This window comes from Pyrenophora tritici-repentis, chromosome 1, assembly GCF_003171515.1.
Source record: "Pyrenophora tritici-repentis strain M4 chromosome 1, whole genome shotgun sequence".
NCBI classification, from domain to species: Eukaryota; Fungi; Ascomycota; class Dothideomycetes; order Pleosporales; family Pleosporaceae; genus Pyrenophora; species Pyrenophora tritici-repentis.
The window spans coordinates 5105697-5124401 of NC_089390.1; the positions used below are offsets into that span (position 1 = coordinate 5105697).

At 51.5% G+C, this 18705-nt stretch overlaps 8 protein-coding genes across 8 annotated transcripts; 6 read left to right on the forward strand and 2 right to left on the reverse strand.

Annotated features, from left to right (window-relative positions):
* Positions 1-547: 547 nt before the first annotated feature.
* On the reverse strand, positions 548-1569 carry PtrM4_020000 (UbiE, Methylase involved in ubiquinone-menaquinone biosynthesis; the record flags this gene model as incomplete). Its single annotated transcript, XM_001931860.1, has 2 exons — positions 548-1311; positions 1371-1569. 2 exons carry the CDS (start codon positions 1567-1569, stop codon positions 548-550), a joined length of 963 nt encoding a protein of 320 aa, XP_001931895.1.
* A 272-nt stretch (positions 1570-1841) lies between these two features.
* PtrM4_020010 (AcoA, Pyruvate-2-oxoglutarate dehydrogenase protein) lies at positions 1842-2386 on the forward strand (the record flags this gene model as incomplete). The annotated part of the gene is made up of 3 exons (XM_001931861.2): positions 1842-1984; positions 2051-2235; positions 2286-2386. The coding sequence occupies 3 exons, from the start codon at positions 1842-1844 to the stop codon at positions 2384-2386; spliced, it is 429 nt and encodes a 142-aa protein (XP_001931896.2).
* A 135-nt stretch (positions 2387-2521) lies between these two features.
* PtrM4_020020 (AcoA, Pyruvate-2-oxoglutarate dehydrogenase protein) lies at positions 2522-3406 on the forward strand (the record flags this gene model as incomplete). Its single annotated transcript, XM_066103383.1, has 1 exon — positions 2522-3406. The coding sequence occupies one exon, from the start codon at positions 2522-2524 to the stop codon at positions 3404-3406; it is 885 nt and encodes a 294-aa protein (XP_065965585.1).
* An 80-nt stretch (positions 3407-3486) lies between these two features.
* PtrM4_020030 (RAD4, DNA repair protein RAD4) lies at positions 3487-6507 on the reverse strand (the record flags this gene model as incomplete). The annotated part of the gene is made up of 1 exon (XM_001931862.1): positions 3487-6507. The coding sequence occupies one exon, from the start codon at positions 6505-6507 to the stop codon at positions 3487-3489; it is 3021 nt and encodes a 1006-aa protein (XP_001931897.1).
* A 2161-nt stretch (positions 6508-8668) lies between these two features.
* PtrM4_020040 (ZntA, Cation transport ATPase) lies at positions 8669-10804 on the forward strand (the record flags this gene model as incomplete). The annotated part of the gene is made up of 1 exon (XM_001931863.2): positions 8669-10804. The coding sequence occupies one exon, from the start codon at positions 8669-8671 to the stop codon at positions 10802-10804; it is 2136 nt and encodes a 711-aa protein (XP_001931898.2).
* A 745-nt stretch (positions 10805-11549) lies between these two features.
* On the forward strand, positions 11550-12787 carry PtrM4_020050 (LeuB, Isocitrate-isopropylmalate dehydrogenase; the record flags this gene model as incomplete). The annotated part of the gene is made up of 4 exons (XM_001931864.2): positions 11550-11763; positions 11832-12322; positions 12372-12441; positions 12495-12787. 4 exons carry the CDS (start codon positions 11550-11552, stop codon positions 12785-12787), a joined length of 1068 nt encoding a protein of 355 aa, XP_001931899.2.
* Positions 12788-13435: 648 nt separating this feature from the next.
* PtrM4_020060 (MFS transporter) lies at positions 13436-15522 on the forward strand (the record flags this gene model as incomplete). Its single annotated transcript, XM_066103384.1, has 9 exons — positions 13436-13645; positions 13705-13744; positions 13804-13881; positions 13937-14128; positions 14183-14286; positions 14338-14356; positions 14403-14969; positions 15034-15272; positions 15331-15522. 9 exons carry the CDS (start codon positions 13436-13438, stop codon positions 15520-15522), a joined length of 1641 nt encoding a protein of 546 aa, XP_065965586.1.
* A 924-nt stretch (positions 15523-16446) lies between these two features.
* PtrM4_020070 (NAD dependent epimerase-dehydratase family protein) lies at positions 16447-17486 on the forward strand (the record flags this gene model as incomplete). Its single annotated transcript, XM_001931866.1, has 2 exons — positions 16447-16842; positions 16902-17486. The coding sequence occupies 2 exons, from the start codon at positions 16447-16449 to the stop codon at positions 17484-17486; spliced, it is 981 nt and encodes a 326-aa protein (XP_001931901.1).
* Between the last annotated feature and the right edge of the window lie 1219 nt (positions 17487-18705).

The following is an 18705-nucleotide window of genomic DNA, read 5'->3' on the forward strand; positions in this document are numbered from 1 at the left end:
AGGTTTTCTTGCGTGGAGCTTTGATGGATTAGGGGCGTGGGCATGGGCGTTTTTTAGTTTCAGGAATGATTTTTTTTTCATTTTTGCACATGAAGGGGTGTCTCATCATCTCTCTCTCTCTCACCCATGGGGAGGACATCTAGCTACGGCTGCTCTTGTTTGCGTTTTAGATGATTTATTACATAGTTTGAGGGCTTGAGGGTCTGGGAATTTGGGAATCTTGGGTGTTTTAGGGCTATGGGTTACTAGGACGGCTGTTACATGGTGTGCAGTTAGTCGGCTGGTATGAATGAATGTGTTTACTCCGCTCAGTTGAATATAAAAGTATGAAATCATTGGTTTGGGTTGATAAGGATGTGTCTCGCGTAGTTTATTGGGCTGAGGGTGTCTTCGTTTTTATTCATCCATTGAGAGGCGCACTAGGTGGCCAAGTAGTCATTTATATAAAGTAGCAATGTTGTGCCATAACGTTACACTGACCATCTCTCTGCATTAACTTCATGAACCTCAACTACAAATACACTCTCCACACCACCACCATCCTACCCTACACCCCCTTCCCACCCGCAACAGGCTTAACCCCCTTATGAATCGCCGCAATCCCCATGGTCAAATCCTCCCACCCCTTCCCCGGCACCAAAAACCCCGCCTCTCTAATCATCCCGCTAAACTCCTCTTGACTCGGAAACCTCGCAATACTCTCCACCAGATACTGATAACTCTCCCTATCGCCCGCAACAACCTGTCCAATCAGCGGGATAGCACCAAAACTCCACCTTTGGTACACGGCATCAAACAACGCATTATTCACTTTGCTAAACTCCAAGCACGCGAATACACCGCCGGGTTTCAACACGCGGAACGCTTCTTTCAGGGCGACTTCCTTGTGCGTGAAGTTTCTGATGCCGAAGGCGACGGTGTATAGGTCGATGCTGGAGTCTGGTATCATGTCTAGTTTCTCAGCGTTTGCTTCGACGAAAGTGAGGCGAGGGGAGTGGGCGTAGGGGGTTTGTAGGGAGCGTTTTTTTCCTTCGGCGAGCATGTCCGGGTTGATGTCGGCGACGGTGACGGTGGTGTGGGCGTCGTGGTTTATTGTTGAAGCGTGGTCGAGCATGCGGAAGGCGATGTCACCAGTGCCGCCGGCGATGTCGAGGATAGTCATGCCGGGGGAGGCGGTGGGGGAGGAGAGAGGGTTTCGGCCCGGGTTTAGGTTGCGGACGAAGTGGTCTTTCCAGAGGCGGTGGATTCCTAGGGACATGAAGTCGTTCATTGAGTCGTATGAGGAGGCGACGGAGGAGAAGACTGCGCCGACTATTTTGATAGTTCTGTCAGCAATTGGTATAGAGGGGCATGTGAGTGTCGTTCCTCACCTCTCTGTTCTTTCAATGCTTCAGCAATTGTTTCGAAGCCGAAATGCGTCGTCTGCTGATTTCCTCCATCTTGCGGTCTTGTTGACTTTGGGGGTTGTTCCTGATTCCGCCGCGCAGAACACGAGAAACATCTATAACTGTCCCTCCTCTTACCCCCAGCGAGCAATTGCCTCGCTATCCTCTGTCGTGAAGCCTGCATGGTGCTGCGTTGTTGTGTCGTTGATGCGCGAACAAACGCCTTGGCGAACGTCTATAACTTTCTCACATGCGCCATGATGCGCGCATATGCCCGCCCTGGTCTGAGCACGCTCGGTGGTTCGGGGGTTGTTCGTTAGCGCCCGCTTGCCTTGTTCAACTTGGTTTGGCCGCGGTAACAGGGCCACCGTTACGCCGACGCTTGCCGTTTCTCCAGAAAGTTGATATACGGTAAACTCCCACCCCGCATAATTCGGGAGATGTAGTACTTTCACCATGTCTTTCCGCTTTAGTTCGCGGAGAATACAGTTACAGAGGCTGAGGAGCCCCCGCGCTTGTCTTGTGGGCGAGAGATGGGGGGGAGTCAAGGCACAATGGAAGGCGCGTCGGGGTGTTGCTTCGACGCCGACGGCTGAGAGGTGAGTTGCTGTTGCTGTTGTCGTTTTGCAGTTTTTCTGGGATGAGAAGGCTAACGTGAAAGACAGGGTTCTGTTTCCAGGCGCGCTGAATAGTGACTTTACCAAGACTATGGAGTTTATGATTCCGGCTCAGGCTCAGGCTATACCGACATACCGCGTTATGAATCAGTATGGAGAGATTATAGACAAAGAGGTTGGCGTGGATACTACGGATGGAGAGGCTATTTCGCTGTACAAGAATATGGTCAAGCGTCAGTTGTGCTGTTAAATTGGTGTTTGTGCATTGTCTAACAAGTCGCAGTGAGTATAATGGATCTTCTCATGTTTGAAGCGCAACGGCAAGGGAGGCTCTCGTTCTACATGGTACGTCAATTTTGTCCCCTCCCCGAGACCGCATACTAACGACACAAGGTCTCTGCAGGCGAAGAAGGCATAGCCATCGGTTCCGCCAGCGCCCTCTCCCCCGCCGATGTCATCTTCTGCCAATACCGCGAGTCCGGCGTCTACCTCCAACGCGGCTTCCCCCTCTCCTCCTTCATGAACCAACTCTTCGCAAACGCAAAGGACAATGGTCTCGGCCGCAACATGCCCGTCCACTACGGCAGCAAGGAATTGAACATTCACACCATAAGTTCAACCCTGGCCACACAAATACCTCACGCAGCAGGCGCAGCCTATGCTCTCAAGATGCAAAACATGCAAAACCCAGACACAGAACCACGAGTCGCAGTATGCTTCTTCGGCGAAGGAGCAGCCAGCGAAGGAGACTTCCACGCCGCCCTCAACATTGCCGCCACACGCCAAGTCCCCTGCATCTTCATCTGCCGCAACAACGGTTATGCAATTTCCACACCTACCTCGGACCAATACCGTGGCGACGGCATCGCCTCGCGCGGCGCGGGCTACGGTATCGCCACCCTCCGCGTCGACGGCAACGACATCTTCGCCGTCCGCCGCGCCACAGCCGAAGCACGTAAACTCGCACTCAAAAACGGCGGCCAACCCGTTCTCGTCGAAATGATGGCGTACCGTGTAGGCCACCACAGCACCTCGGACGACTCCTTCGCCTACCGCCAACGTGTCGAAGTCGAAGACTGGAAGCGCCGCGATAACCCCCTCACACGACTGAGGAAATGGCTCGAGGGCAAGCAGCTGTGGGATGAAGATCGGGAAAAGGAACTACGCGGCACGACGAGGAAAGAGGTTCTTCGCGCTTTTGAAGAAGCGGAAAAGGAGAAGAAACCTAGTATCAGGAATGCGTTTGAAGGCGTGTGGGAGGATCTGACAGACGAGCAGAGGGCGCATGTTGAGGAGCTCAAGGATATTCTTACGAGGTATCCAAAGGAGTATGATTTGGGCGGGTTTGAACGTGGTATTCAAGGTTTAGATGATTTGTTGGCGGAGAAGAAGAAGGGGGTTTAGAGGAAATCATTCACTGATTTGATTGGCCATCTCAACATGTTCTTTGTGTCCGGGGTATCTATGTGGTTTCTTTTACAAATTTATGTCGCCTCTACTAACCAATCTGGATCTGCATCTTCGTCTTCGGGGTCTTCCAATGGTAGTGAATTGGCTTCTGATGGGGATGAGGGAATGGGCGGAGATGACGTTTTTGTGTCTTGGTCTTGGTTTGGTGCACTGTTAGGGGTCTCTGGTGCAGCTTCTCCACTGTCTTTGTTCGTCGATTGCATGTCGACGGTTTCAGGAGTGACTTCAGGTATAAAGCCTCCAGCGTTGTCTGCAGCACCATCCATTTGCATCAACTGGCCTTCCGGAGTGTCCACTCGTTCGCGTGGTACAGCGACTTGGGGAGAGCCCTCGCGGATGCAACCTCCACTTTCCTCGTCATCTTCTGACGAGTAGACTTGACCCAAGCTACTCTGTCGCCTAGGCAGAAGCTGCTGTGAATCTAAGATTGAGCTTTCGAAGCTTTGATGTCGGGGCATGCTGATGGGTGCTGCACTAGCCTCTGGCATGAAGCCACCACCACCGCCGTCACCATCATCGTAGCTTTCCGGTACAAACCCGCCGTCGCCATAGTCTTGCTGTGGGGCTTGATAGCCACTGCTAACTGATGGTTCTGCAACGTCACCTTCGTCGGGGAAGAATCCTCCCGCCATTTCCTGCGCCGCCAACTCTCTATCCTGCCTGCTAATCTCGTCTTGGACATCGATTTGTGGACCTCTTTCCCCATCAATCACAATAGCATTAACGCGCTGTGTAACGCGTAAACCGACAAGGAAACGTCTCCACAGACGCAACGACTCTGCTGTACGCGCCGCCGCCTCTGCCTCTTCTTGCTGGCATTCCATGCCGTCAATGACTGCTTGTACGGCATCTGCATATTCCTGCGCTACCACCACACCTTGAATGATTGCGGTGCCGTGTCTGCCTTTGAAAGAGAACCCCGTGACGGCATCGGCGGAGTCAACACCGACGATACGCGCTGCTTTTGCCGCGAGTTTGTGGCGGATATGTGTGCCTCCTGGTGGACACATGGAAGGGACGTACAAGTCCAGATTGCCGTACGCGTTGCGAGGCACACGACCTCGGACGACCGGAGGAGGAATGTAAAGTTCCGTTTGGAACTCTGCAAAGAGGCCAGCGCTCACATCGTCAGCTTGTTCGTCTACATCCATGTCTTCACCAATGGAAGGTCTTCGGCCTTTTTTGGGCTTTGCGCGCTTGAGCGGTTGTTCACCCGTTTTGACGTCTCTCCCAAGACGGTACCATTTGTCGGCTGTTCGGACCAAATGAACATTTGTACGACGGTAAATGGGCTCCATTTTGGGATTCATGGCAGTTCCGCAGTTTACCTTGCCGACTTGGACAAGGGGATGGATTACCTCGTTGTGCTTGAGGTGTCGTTCGAGTACGTACACTGGATGTCCCTTGAAATCCTGTACGTTCCTAGGTATACCTTCAGCTGCTTCTTTACGCGCCAAAGCGGCATCCTCCAGCTGATCTCTATCGAGAGGAGAGGCTCGCTTAAAGAATCTCATGGTGCGTCTCCACCAATCCTGTCCACCAGGCGTACTTTCGACGCGGTACTTTCGCGTCTTGGCATTGTAGGCTTTGGCATATCTCCGCGTGACGTCTTTCGCTGTGTAGTCTTCGTCAAACGCTATTGCATAGCAAAGGGTGTTTTGTGCAAAGCTAAGTGGCGGCTCTAGCTTCTCAGGCGCGTTGACAGTAAATGTAGAGTGTGTATCAATACAAACCCACTTCTGGTAAGATGGATTGAGTACTTCAACCCAATATACCGGATAAGCAGTATGATAGGCCTTTTGCTTCTTTGGAGCGACGCCAGTATTGTTCAGGACGGCATGTCGCTCGCCCATCACGCGTTCGAGTTTTGATAGTCGTTTGCTCCGCGGAGTTTGTGACTTTGATTTCGTCGGACTTTGCTCTGCCTGTGTATTGTATGGATCCACAACTATGACGTTCTTATCAGTAGCTGCCTTCTGCGGTGTAGCGCGTTCAGCTGCAGAAGCGAATGGCAGAGGTTGTAGGGAGCAGACGAGTCGTGCTTCTAGACCAATGGCACGGAGGAGCGCGCAGAAGAGTTGCGTCCCGAGATCCTGGGATCCACGCAAAGTGTAGGCAGCCGTGCGGAACTCATCTTTATCCATCGGATCGTCGAGTTCGTCAAAGTCGGAGAAGGGTCGAACGGAGGCTTCCACTTCAGCCCATCGTGGTTTGTACATGCCTTGCGCTGTGATGTTGAAACGTTTAGACCACATGCTCTTTAGCTCGTTCATGCCGTCAATGAAGCGCTTCGAGGCCGAATATTGTGTAATTTCGGGATCTGGTACAAGGCTTGTCAAAGTCTTGGAAGGAACAATCTTGCGGAGCACGCTTTGCACTCTCCTGTCATTACACCATGTATTCCGACGATGAACGTGGTACAGCAAACATAGAATGTGCATCTTATGAATGTCCAGCCGTCGTTTCTTGTCGACTGAAGTAATGGCCCGTCGACGCACTTTTCTCTTTGTGCCTGTATCCATGGCCTTGTTGCCTCCGAGGGTGATGGATATATCGCCAACCTGACGTGTACCCTCCCGGCCCTCATCCGCGTCATCCTCATCGTCGTCGGCAAGCGCATCTTCCCACTCCATGTCGCTATCATCGGACTCGTCTGAATCGACAATGGTCTGTCGCACGCGGTTGTTTGTATGCAGCTCTGCTTGCAACGCAGTAGAAGGCCGCGTTGGCAGAGGTGAATGCGTTGCGGTCGAGGGCGAGGTTTGAGATTGGACTGCTGGCTTCTTTTGGATCAGATTTGTAGCGCTTTTCGGTGATGGTACCGTCTTTCGTTTCTTGGCGGGTCGCTTGTCGTTGTCATAATTGTCATCTTCGTCGGCACTGGTGGCCTTTGTGGCCTGCTCCTCGCGCAACATTTCCTGGAAGACGGCTGGCACACCTTCTTCATCTTGTCGCGCTTTCCTTCCGTTTCGCGCCGAGCGCCTTGGAGTTACAGACTCTGTGGTCTTGTGTAGTTTTCTTCGCGTACCTGCCATGTTTCCTGTCACCCGTCCAGCCAGCGCGATGCGTAGGGAATGTCGACTATTGGCCTCTGCGAACAATGATTGTGTCGCGATATATTGTTATACATGGTCGCGCGAGGCGGGTTTAGGGTGGGACACTGTGATTATTCATCTCAGGCCCGCATCACTGCGGTCGCGTTGGAGAGTATGAGGTATGATGTGAATGCAAAGGAGGATCGATGACGCAACCGTCCCGGCCCGGCGAAAAGCGCGCTTTCACGTGTTGAGTCTTTCGCCTCATCCCGTGACCATCTGCAACACGAGCACTAACCTGTGCGGCTTCTTGCGCAACACCCATTCCGCCGTATCTCTAATTCCAAAACAAGTATCCGCATCACCTGGGCTGAATGTTGACATGCCTCTTTTTCTTGTCCAAGCTATGTCAGTAATATCAAATGACGTGAAGTATTACTTGTTTGTTCTTGCCTCAGGGACAAGATCGCGGCTACTTACTACCATTTATTGTCGCAACTACCATGGCTAGTAGAAAAAGCCACTTCGTCCAAGGCTGAGATTTCTCTCCACGCTTTCCTCCCTTCCTACACCAAACAACATCACCAACAGCATCATCTATCACTACCAAAATATCTCATCCGCAACGATGGAGATGCACATGGCTCTCACGAAGGACAATTCCCCCCGCGAGTTACTTAGTAGTATCCCGCCAAAACCCACAGAAAACCAAGGATCCACGCTATTACCTATACCGAACCCGCATGCAATCACGTATTCACCTCGAACTACATATACTGAGTCGCAGTATTCTCAGTCGGAAGGGCATCAAATACATCATTCCCGGTCCTCTTCTCATCAAGCCCCCATGGATAAAGAACAGCACCCAGGCCAAGTACCAGCGCAAGTATCAAGCCCTGATCCTGAATATCCCCAGACCCCTATCCATGTTTTCTGCAACGGTATGTTCTATCCAAGTGAAGCGCCTGCTAGCAACTCGAATGAGGCCTCACGTCAGAGTCCAAAAACGAACCCTCTCGGATTTTCCAACATTGTATCAATATCAACAGCACCTTTGGCAATGGCACAACCCATATCGAAAAAGCCTTCGTTAGGAGTACATTTCGAACAAAGCGTGGGGCAGTCGGACGACGGAATATCCGTGCACGTGGAACCTTCGGAGCAAGTAGGACCCTCAAGGCTACCGGTGGGACCGTTGTCAAAAAAAGCGTCACAATACCAACCATTCGGGGCCATACCAATTTGTTGCTCGACAAATCGACCGGGTACACCTCCCCCGACAGCGGGCCTATATGGCGGGTCTGGTCATCCTACGGAAGCGCCTGTTACAGATCATGAGCATGGAGTGAGCGGATATCCCCAACCAACGGGTACTTACTGCTTTGAGTCTCATCGCTGAAGTGAGGACTCTCCGCTAAAATGTCTAGGAGATCTGGTGGCGGGAAGCAGTAATGACGACCCGGAACTTGGCCCCCCTAACTTTGAGCGGGTTGTCTTACGTATCGATGGCTTCAAGTGCGGGTGCTGTGAAGGGGGTTTGTCACGAATTATTGGCCGAATACCCGCCATCAGAAACCACCAAGTGAACCCTGTTCTAGCCCGCGTCGAGCTCGACTTGGACACCAATCGCTGTTCTGTCAGCGATATCATCAAGAAACTGGAAATGAGCACCGGATATCACTTCGAACGACAAGTCGCGTCCGACGGCCAGGTACTTGAGTTTATCATTAGTGACCCCCGGCGGTTGAATTGTGCAGATCAAATACCAGGTGTCCTTCGAATCGAAGCACCGGAAAGAGCATCCTGGCGCCCACTGCAATTGCTGAGCGGACGTAGTCGTACGATTCCCAGGCAATCTCCAGCTTCGGAGACCCATACGACAATAGGAATAGACCATGACGAGCCCTTCGCTGAACAGGGAAAGCGTGGAATTGCAAAAATCCGAATACCACCTACAAAGATACATTATGATGCGGCTCAAATTGGGGCGCGGACTGTGTATCAGCATTACAAGAGATACGACCCAGACTTGGAACTGGCACCATTGAGCACCGACCCGGCGGCTAAGGCTGGAGCGAAGCAAACAAAACGAGCCTTGATGTGGTTTATTCCCGCATGTGTTCTTACTATACCAGTCTTAGTGTTTGCATGGACGCCTATCATGAATTACACACCCCCCACCCTATCTTTTACAGCGTTGGTACAGTTTACAGCTGTTACCAATAACAACAGTTACGCCCACGCCTCCCTAGCGCTTGCATCGCTGGTACAGCTCATCGCCTTCAAGGAATTTGTTCCAAGCGCCTTTCGATCTCTCTATCATTCTCGGGTGCTCGAAATGGACTTTCTGGTTGCCATCAGTACCACGATAGCGTACGTTTATAGCGTCCTATCGTACGCCCTCAGAAGAAGGGGCAGTACTATGCAAACGCAATCATTCTTCGAAGCTTCCACCTTGCTAGTCACGCTCATCTTGCTCGGTCGTGTTATCAACGAGTTCGCGCGGTTTCGGGCGGCCAAGTCTGTCTCGTTCCGTTCACTCCAAATTGATGAAGCTCTAGTCGTCGAAGACCCTGGTCATCTATACGCGACGTGGGCAAATGTCAAGACAACCAGAATCGATGCCCGGCTTTTGCAGTATGGTGATGTCTTCACAGTCCCCCCACATACCAGGATTGTCACCGATGGCATCGTCTTGTATGGAGGCTCCAATGTCGACGAGTCAATGATTACTGGCGAGTTTGAGCCGAGAGCGAAGGGCTTGGAATCCGAGGTTTTTGCCGGCACCAACAATGGAGAGGGTCTTCTTGTCGTCAGACTCACTAGACTACCGCATGAGAACTCAGTGCATGAGATTGCAGCTATGGTCGAGGACGCGGTATTGACGAAGCCAAAAGCGCAAGCGCTTGCCGATCGTATCGCGTCCTGGTTTGTACCTGCAATAGCCATACTTGGACTCACCGTATTCCTCACCTGGATGCTCGTCGGAGTATATATCAAGCACAAGCCCTGGGGAAATGCGGCATTGAAAGCAATCCCGTATGCTATCGCCACTCTCATCGTGTCCTGCCCATGCGCGATCGGTCTTGCGGTACCCATGGTTATTCTTATAGCCGGCGGTGTGGCAGCCCGTCACGGGATTATCTTCAGGGATCCTCAAAAACTCGAGATTGCCCGTAACGTTACAGATGTCATCTTCGACAAGACTGGAACCGTTACTTGTGCGAAGTTGGAGGTTATTGGTATCCCGAAATACCGCGCCGTTGATAACTCTCGCACAAAAGGCCTATTGATGTGTCTATTGAAGGACATCAAGCATCCGGTGTCTGAGGGGATTCGGCGTCATCTCGAACGAGACATGCTCTTCAATCAAGACTTTGGGTCTCTTCCAGTCAGCGATATCATCAGCATTCCAGGTGAAGGAGTCAAAGGCATCTGCGTTGATACAGGGGCCGAGATACGCGTCGGAAATGCTGGATGGTTAAACATCAACGAAACTGGGCGAGAAGTCAACACTGCGTGCCATTGTACGATTGGCGGAGATCTTCGTGTCAGCTTTGAGCTCATGGACCGTACTCGCCCTGGGGCAGAAATGGTAATAAAAGAGCTACACGCACGCGGCATACAAGTGCACTTACTGAGTGGCGACAACGAAAGCGCCGTAGCTGACATGGCAGGCGCCCTATACATTCAACGACAGAACACAAAGGCAGGCTGTAAACCCCAGGGCAAGATGAACTACATAAAAGATCTGCAAGACCGAGGGAAGGTCGTTATGTTTGTTGGGGATGGCACGAATGACTCGGTTGCGCTGAAACAAGCGAATGTCGGTGTGCATGTCAACCAAGGGTCGGACATTGCGAAAAGCGCCGCCGATGTCGTCCTAATGACGACGCGCCTCCACGACATCCTACTCTTGCTCGACATTTCCAAGGCCGCCTACCGTCGTATCGTGATCAATTTCGTATGGTCGGCCTTGTACAACCTTTTTGCAATCTCACTGGCGGCCGGAGTTTTCGTCGTGCTCGGAAGCAGTTTCAGAATCTCACCGCAGTACGCTGGTCTCGGTGAGCTCATCAGTGTATTGCCAGTCGTATTGATCGCATGTCAAATGCGATGGCGGAACTATGGCCACAAGTACCGAGCGATCGAAAACGACTATCAAAAGGTGGAAGCGCCAAAGCGGGAGCGTCGTCTACGCAGTCAGACAGGCTCTTCGACTGACAGCGCCGGCTGTTGTGAGGTATCCGCAACTACGTTGGCAAGAATTGATGCCATGACACGCCGAAGCAATTAAAAGGGGTCAAATGATATTGTGTGGTTGGGATGATGGCTTTGAGGGTCTCCATGGTTCCTCTGTGTTTATTCTTTCCTGTCCTGCTTAGTAGAGATAGTTTCTCTTCAAGTTGACGTATCGTTGTACTTGCTGCGAGTACGTAGAATGCAACATAGGATTGCTTAAGGGAATCAGGACAAAAACCTACACTAGTGTTCTACTGGCTTCTGCTAGCATTCGCAGATGAAGAATACTGACTTCCATGACAACAAGTGTTCCGGTAATTATCCGCTGTCGATCGATTCACCTGCCAGTCGATGCGTCTCCCGCTCGGGCTCCATGACGAAGATCTGATGCCTGCTTTCCACTTGCTTGAGAGAAACACTTGTAAACTTAAGTCGAGGATGGTGTTCTGATAATCGAATTCAAAGTGTATTTCACTATATACACAGAGGAAGGCTTCCGGAGCAGGTGATGTTGGGCGGGAGTAATGTTTGAGTATCGGCAATTGTTTCTCCGCAATCTCCCCCGCACTTACCCCAATAGAGCACACCAGTGGCAAGATCAATAGCCGACAACCTTCATGAGTTGGGCTGGTAATTCTAAGTCCGATCAATATCTGATTTTGCTTAGAAGTGTCATAGTTTCCAGACCAAGACACAAGTCTTCTTGCAGCGCATTACCCTACCTAGGAACATATATCTGAATTGGCTATTGATTTACAATGTCGCCAAACACAACGATTCGCACGCACTCTATCGCGACAATGGGAGCCGATGGTATCGGTCCGGAGGTCATTAACGCAGGTGTCGAGGTATTGAAAAAGTTGGCTCAATTGGATGGCACTTTCAAGCTACAATTCGAGGAATATGACTGGAGTTCTGAAACATACAAGAAAAATGGACAGTATATTCCGGATGGTGGGTTGGAGCAACTCAAAAAGCACGATGCAATTCTCTTTGGTGCCGTTGGCGCGCCAGGTACGCTATGACACCCATTTCCTAAAAAAAACACGGACTTTTAGACAGATCGCTGATATGCTACACAGACGTACCGGATCATATCTCTCTTTGGGGCTTACGACTAGCTATCTGTCAAACCTTCCAACAGTATGCCAACGTCCGTCCCACAAAAATCTTCCGTGGAACGTCTTCGCCTTTGCGCAACGCTGAGCACGGCGACTTGGACTGGGTTATTGTGCGCGAGAACTCCGAAGGTGAGTATGCTGGCCAGGGAGGTCGATCCCACCGAGGTCAGCCATGGGAAACTGCGACTGAAGTATCCATCTTCACACGCCATGGTGTGGAACGGCTGATCCGCTTCGCGTTTGAAACAGCACAACGGAGGCTAAGAAAGCACATCACAATTGTTACTAAAAGTAATGCGCAACGCAACGGCATGGTTATGTGGGATGAGATTGCTGCTGAGGTGGCTAAGGACTTTCCTGATGTGAAGAACGACAAGATGCTCGTGGACGCTATGACATGTAGAATGGTGCTGGACCCCAAGTCGTTGGATACCATTGTGGCGACGAACTTGGTGAGTAACAAGATTCCTAGGTGAGTATGTAACCCACTGACTTGGCCAGCACGCGGACATATTGTCTGATCTTGCGGCTGCCTTGGCTGGCTCCATTGGTATCGCTCCCACCAGCAACCGTAAGTTCTAGCCACCCTCAAACAATGCCTTCACTCACACTGCCAACTGCTAGTCGATCCCACTCGCAAGAATCCGTCCATGTTCGAACCAATCCATGGTTCAGCATTTGATATTACCGGAAAAGGCATTGCAAACCCAGTAGGAACCTTCTGGACAGCATCTGAGATGCTAGCATGGCTAGGCGAAGAAGAAGCTGCGAAGAAATTGATGGAGAGCGTCGAAACGATCACAGAGCGCGGAATTTCAACGCGCGATCTAGGGGGGAAAGCATCGACAAAAGAAGTCACTGATGCAGTCTGTGATGAGCTAGAGAGGATATACGACGGTGCTGGCGTGGGGAAGTGAAAATAGGCGTTATTGTTGCGGCGAAGATAGCCGCTATAGTGGAGACACACCCCGGTATTCATCAGGGAATCCCAGGTTTGACTTGGTGATACGACGGGAATCGCCTCGGGTAATCGGCATCTCGCAGGCGAGTATGATTATCTTGGACATTTCATTCTCATTGTATCAACCACCTCCGGGCATTTTGCGCTCCCTGGTCTTTGCATTCGCGATACTGGTACACGAGTTTGCAAACCCCTTCTGCAGACAGAGCCGCTACATATCCTTCATGTTCTCCTCCAATGGTTTACATCCAACAAGGGGAATATTATCCATGTGTCCATCGGCGACATGAATCCGACGCAAACTAGCCATGTTCGAGTCAAGGTTGCGGATCCTAACTGACCAACCCCATGAACCTAATCCCCGCACCCGCATCCTTCCCCCGCACGCATAAAACAAGGCGACTTACTCGCTTCCTCGTGCTATAGCAACTGCCGTGACACTCATGATGCAAATCCCCCCCCCCCACATTATAGTGTCCACTTCTCTGAGACATTTGAGAGATACATCATCTACATAATCATCCACTCCTTCTCTTGAGTAGAATTCATTTCCGCCTACACATCGCTACTACAATCTACCGCCTGAGGATCGACCTCAACAGCAATGCCTCTAGGAATTCTCCAGGACAACAAACTCGAACATGTACCAGGAACCGCCCCCTTGAGCGAACTGGGTCGTGTTGATTTAGAGGTTTCTACGGACATTGATCGCGGATTGCTCAAGCATGATCCCACGGGGAAGATTGTACTTGTACCGCAACCCTCTGATTCACCCAACGATCCGTATAACTGGCCAAGATGGCAGAAGGAAATGGCAATTCTCCCTCATACCCCACAGAACTTGATGGGACAAAGTATGCTGATTCAATATAGTTCACCGTTGTCATTGCCTACGGGTGTGGCTGTGTAGGAGGTAAAGTCAACTGGCATCTGAACGCCCGTATCGAGAAGCTGACTCTGATTTGTTGACAGCCGTGGGCCCGCTACTGACACCGGCTTTTGTACCCTTGGCCGAGCAGTTCAACGTCCCGTTGCAGAGATTCACACTTGGTGAGTGCGATACAAAACTCCATGATAATGATCGGCTAACCCAGCATCTTGCTAGGATGCAATGGATCTTGCATTGTTGCTATCTCGGTGGGCAGTCTTGTTTGCAATACTCTCGCAGTCAAAGTCGGAAAGCGACCGATTTATCTCGTGACCACGCTGGGTCTAGCAGTGTCGAGCTTTTGGGCTGCGGAATCGAAGAGTTTTGTTTCGTTGGCTGCGGCGAGGGCTATTCAGGGCTTCTGCATGGGTATGTGCTATGTGCGATGGACCTGGGTTAGCATGCATACTGACATGTGTTTAGCGCCGTTTGAAGCACTGATACCAGCTTCTGTTGGAGATATCTGGCATGTACATGAACGAGGATTTCGCATGGCAATTTTCAATCTTGGCGTTCTAGGAGGAATTGTAAGTTCCCGATTGCCTGCAAACTGGACGCTTTACTAATATTTCTCACAGAACCTAGCCAGCCCAATTGGTAAATTACCCCTGAACCCTGAGTGTTCAAAAACTGACATATCTAGCCGGATCCATCATACAGTACGGATCTTACCGAATTGCCATGCACGCAATGGGTGGCGCTTTCGTGCTCATGCTCCTACTCATCATTCTCTTCATGCCGGAATCAGCCTTCCACCGCCACAACGTCATCAACATCGACACGAGTGCCCGAACCCTGGATACCGATGCAATGGAGAAGGAAAAATCTGTGGAGCATATTGAAGACGGCCCATCACGCTATTCCACCTCATCGGAACCTCGCGACCCATATATCAAGACGCTCATGCCCTGGTCCGGCTATTGGGACCACGTATCCTTCTGGCGAACCCTACTGCGCCCGTTTGTGGTGATTGCAAGTCCCGTAGTCATTTGGGCCACGCTACTATTCACTATTTGTATCTCCTGGCTCGTCTTGATCTCCATCACGCTTTCGCAAATCTTCTCCGCTCCGCCATACAGTTTCTCTGTCAGTGCGGTTGGCGCAACGAATGTTTCATCGTTTGTAGCATCACTGCTGGCCACTCTGGTAGCCGGGCCAATTATCGATGGCGTAGCAAAGCTAATGTCAAGACGTAACAATGGTACTTTTGGTAAGTTTCCCGCCGGCCTTTTCAGTCTGTAGGTGTGTTCTGAACCAGCTGACAACGCCACAAGAACCTGAGTTCCGCCTCCCGGTCATGATAACTTACCTCATTTTCACGGCTACCGGCTTCTTCGCATGGGGTCAGTCGCTTCATAACAGGGACCCTTGGCCGATCCCCGTTATTGTGTGTATGGGCCTGATCAACCTTGGCGTACAGCTTGGTACCACCGCTGTGGTAACTTACGTCTCGGACTGTCATCGTGAGCAGAGTGCAGAAGCCTTTGCTATCATGAACTTTATTAAGAACATGGTATGTGCATAGAAGTGCTTGATGAGAGAAAATGTACTAATCCGATTATCTCATGTAGTTCGCTTTTGGTTTGACATTCTACGCAAACGACTGGATTGCGGTGCAGGGAGTACGAGACACGTTCTTCATTATTGGTGGAACCACCATCGCTGTGACGTTGGCGACGATTCCAATGTACATCTACGGGAAGCGTGCGAGAAGTTGGGTCAAGAGATACAACATACTTGACAGCGTTTTGAAGGCTAGGTAGATCTTGATGGTCTGGATCTGAATATCAATTGTCTTTAGTATACCCCTAATAACTTCAATCTCAATAACCATTCTCTCTTACTAATCTGTTACAATTTAGCAGAAAATGATGTGTTCAGTAGTGAGCTCTTTTAGATGAAATGTTGGAACTGTTAGAGTATTACTGATATTATGTCCAGAACCGGTAAGGTATCCAGGACGGGGAGTTGAGCTGGACTGAAAGTGCTTAGACGTACGGTTCTCGTCCGACGGCCTCGTCAGTAGGACTATCTCCGAGAGTCCTATCTCCGGGAGCGCACGCCGCAAACCGCACAAATCGAAGGTGAAATGATAGTGGTGACAGCCGACCAAGCCTTGACGTGGGCTGGGACTGACATGGATGGCGTTGAAGAGGATCCACTGTTCAGCATACTTGCCATTCCCGATACGTACATGGTTGGCGGGCTGTGGAGTAGTGTGAATGTTGGAGAAGCGCTGGCAGGCGGAGATGGACGGAGTTACGTTGGCAGGCGAAATGGGCGGAGATATGCTTATAGGCGAGACGGGCGGAGATACGCTGGTGCAGCCACAACCATATCCCGAATCTGAACTAGCGGAACGTCACTATCACCGTGGAAGACGCCGAGCCCGAGACGTTGACGCAGGCCATAGGCATGCTGATGTGGTCGCGGGTTCGAGTGTCATTCTGCAAGAGATGAAAGAAGCCTCGCGGACCGTTCCGCGCTGACAAATGGGCCGATAAGTAAGCAAGCTCTGGGCGGAGCGTGAGAAAGGGCGAAGTCGCACGACACTCTTCTGGTCCGGGTCCTTCTTCAATGAGGCGCGCTGCAGTACCTCAGCTGGGGGGAATAAATACAACGAAGCAACGGCTATAACTAGACCAAACCCGCCTCTCAGCAAACCAAAGTACAATCACCACGTAATCATGCCCAACGTTCTTATCCTCGGCGGCTCTGGATATCTCGGCACGGCCATTGCCCAGGCACTCCTCCGCTCGGGCAACTATGCTGTGTGGGGGACGGCCCGCTCCGCCGCCAAGGCCATACAGCTCCGCGCCAACGAAGTGACGCCTGTTGAGACGGTCGATCTCGGTGACCCGCAGACGCTTGTCAAGGCCATAGACGCGTACCACATTGACGCCGTCATCGACGCTTCGTCGGCATACGAGCAGGGAGCGGATGTGCTGAAAGCCATCATTTCAGCAGCAACGGCGCGCGCAGAAGCTCTTGCCAAGGACAATGCCGTCGGCCCCAAGCTCGCCTTTCTCTACACTTCGGGGGTGTGGATCCATGGTTCGCCGTCGCGTCGTCTCAGCGACCTGGTACGTACATGTCTCCTCTCGCTATCTGTTACGCCCAGCCATGGCTAATCAGACAACAGACGCCCCCAGGCACTTCGCTCTCGCCTGGCAAGTCCGCTACGGCTGTCGCTTGGCGTCCCGCTCATGAGCAAGCCATCTTGGCCGCTCGCGACGTTCTCGATGTTGCCATCCTTCGTCCGGCTACCATCTACGGCCGCAGCTCCTGGGTGTTTAGTACGTGGTGGGACCCTTTGCTAGCGGCCGCCCAGAGTGGTTCACGTGACGCCATCAAGATCCCTGCAGATAAGGGTGCACGAACGGGTGTTGTGCACGTCGAAGACTTGGCTGTGGCGTACCTGAGCACTCTTAGCCTCATTCATGGCCAGCTGGGATCCTGGCCCGTGTTCGACCTCGTAACAGAGAATCTGTCCATCGTCGACATGCTCGAGGCAGCCAAGGCGGCCCTGGGTGTCGAGGCGGAGCTTAAGTATGAGGGTACCCACGGCAACCCCTTCTTGGAGGCGTTGAGCCTGGTTGCCAATAATGACTCCAGCCGTGCGAAGCTGGTGCTGGGATGGGTGCCCAAAAAGGTTGATTTCGTGCCCAATATGGCTGTGTACGTGGAGGCTTGGAGGACCACCGAGGAGATGAAGCCCAAGGCTTGAGCGTGACGGGTGCGTGGGCGAGATATTACTACCGTTGAGCCTGGCGGTAATTAGTATGAACATGATACAAACATAAATCTTGATCTTAAGACAGCTGCGACATGATTCCTAGAGACGTGAGGAGGTAGTGACGGTGTGATCTGAACATCTTATTGCTCCCATGAGACTGGCCTTCTTCTGCTGCCACATGCAAAATATCACGACCCGGGGGTTTCTTTACAGTGCATCCAACCCCGTGAAATCCATCTCTTGCCAACGTGTCGGGTACCGAAGTGTACCGGTAGAGAGCGAAGGGTAGGGTGGGGTGTCTCGTTGTTTCCTGCTTGAACTAGACACGCTTCCAGCCCCACCCATCCAGCTTCACGCTAGTAGTCCGCTCGCTATTCACGGCCATGGTACATCCACAAAACACCTTCAGATAGGTAAATCAGCCCCCATTCCGCGCCATCAGAGGCCCCGCGATCAAATTGCCTATCCCCATCCGCGCCCCATTTCTTCCACGGGTGGCAACGTCTGTACTAGAGGCGGCTTCATGCCTAACAGGCCCAGCACGTTGAGACGCAAGGCCGATTCATACACGAGCGACCGGTACACATGGTACTGTGCTATTATATCATGCATTCTGCGAATGAGGCAGGTTGTAGAGCTGTCAAGCCAGGAATTGAGTACAACGGCTTCACAGGACGTGTGTAGCTGATGTAGCGGTATGCAATATACTCACCCCAAACTTATGCTACGCCAGCCGCATGTTTCTTACGCGGTCCTGTATGAAGCTGAGTTCCTAGTATGTAGTAATCGCAGTTATTATGATGGGTACAGGTTTCTTAAGTCTGGGGTAGAGTACAATAACCTGTGCTTGTTTTGGCAATTCAACAAGTTTGTAACTCGCGGGGTTGTGTAAGCCACTGGCATGACATACACTCAGCTAGCGAATGAAAAGCAATTCTACCCCACCCTTTCTGGATAAAACCGTCGACTAGGCTCTAAAGGATACACAATATACCGTGTCTCATCGTATAAGGTTGACTGCGTATGGCCAATATTCTGAGGAAGAGAAGACGGTATTTTACCAAATTCGGCATACAAATTCCGGAACCCCCCCTGGTTGATGCCCTGATATGTTCCGTCGTATATGAGAAGGAGCGATAGAAATGTGCAGGTAGCAACATCCCACCAACGCGCTCCCGACTTCCTCGGCCATGTATGCGACGCTTCCGTC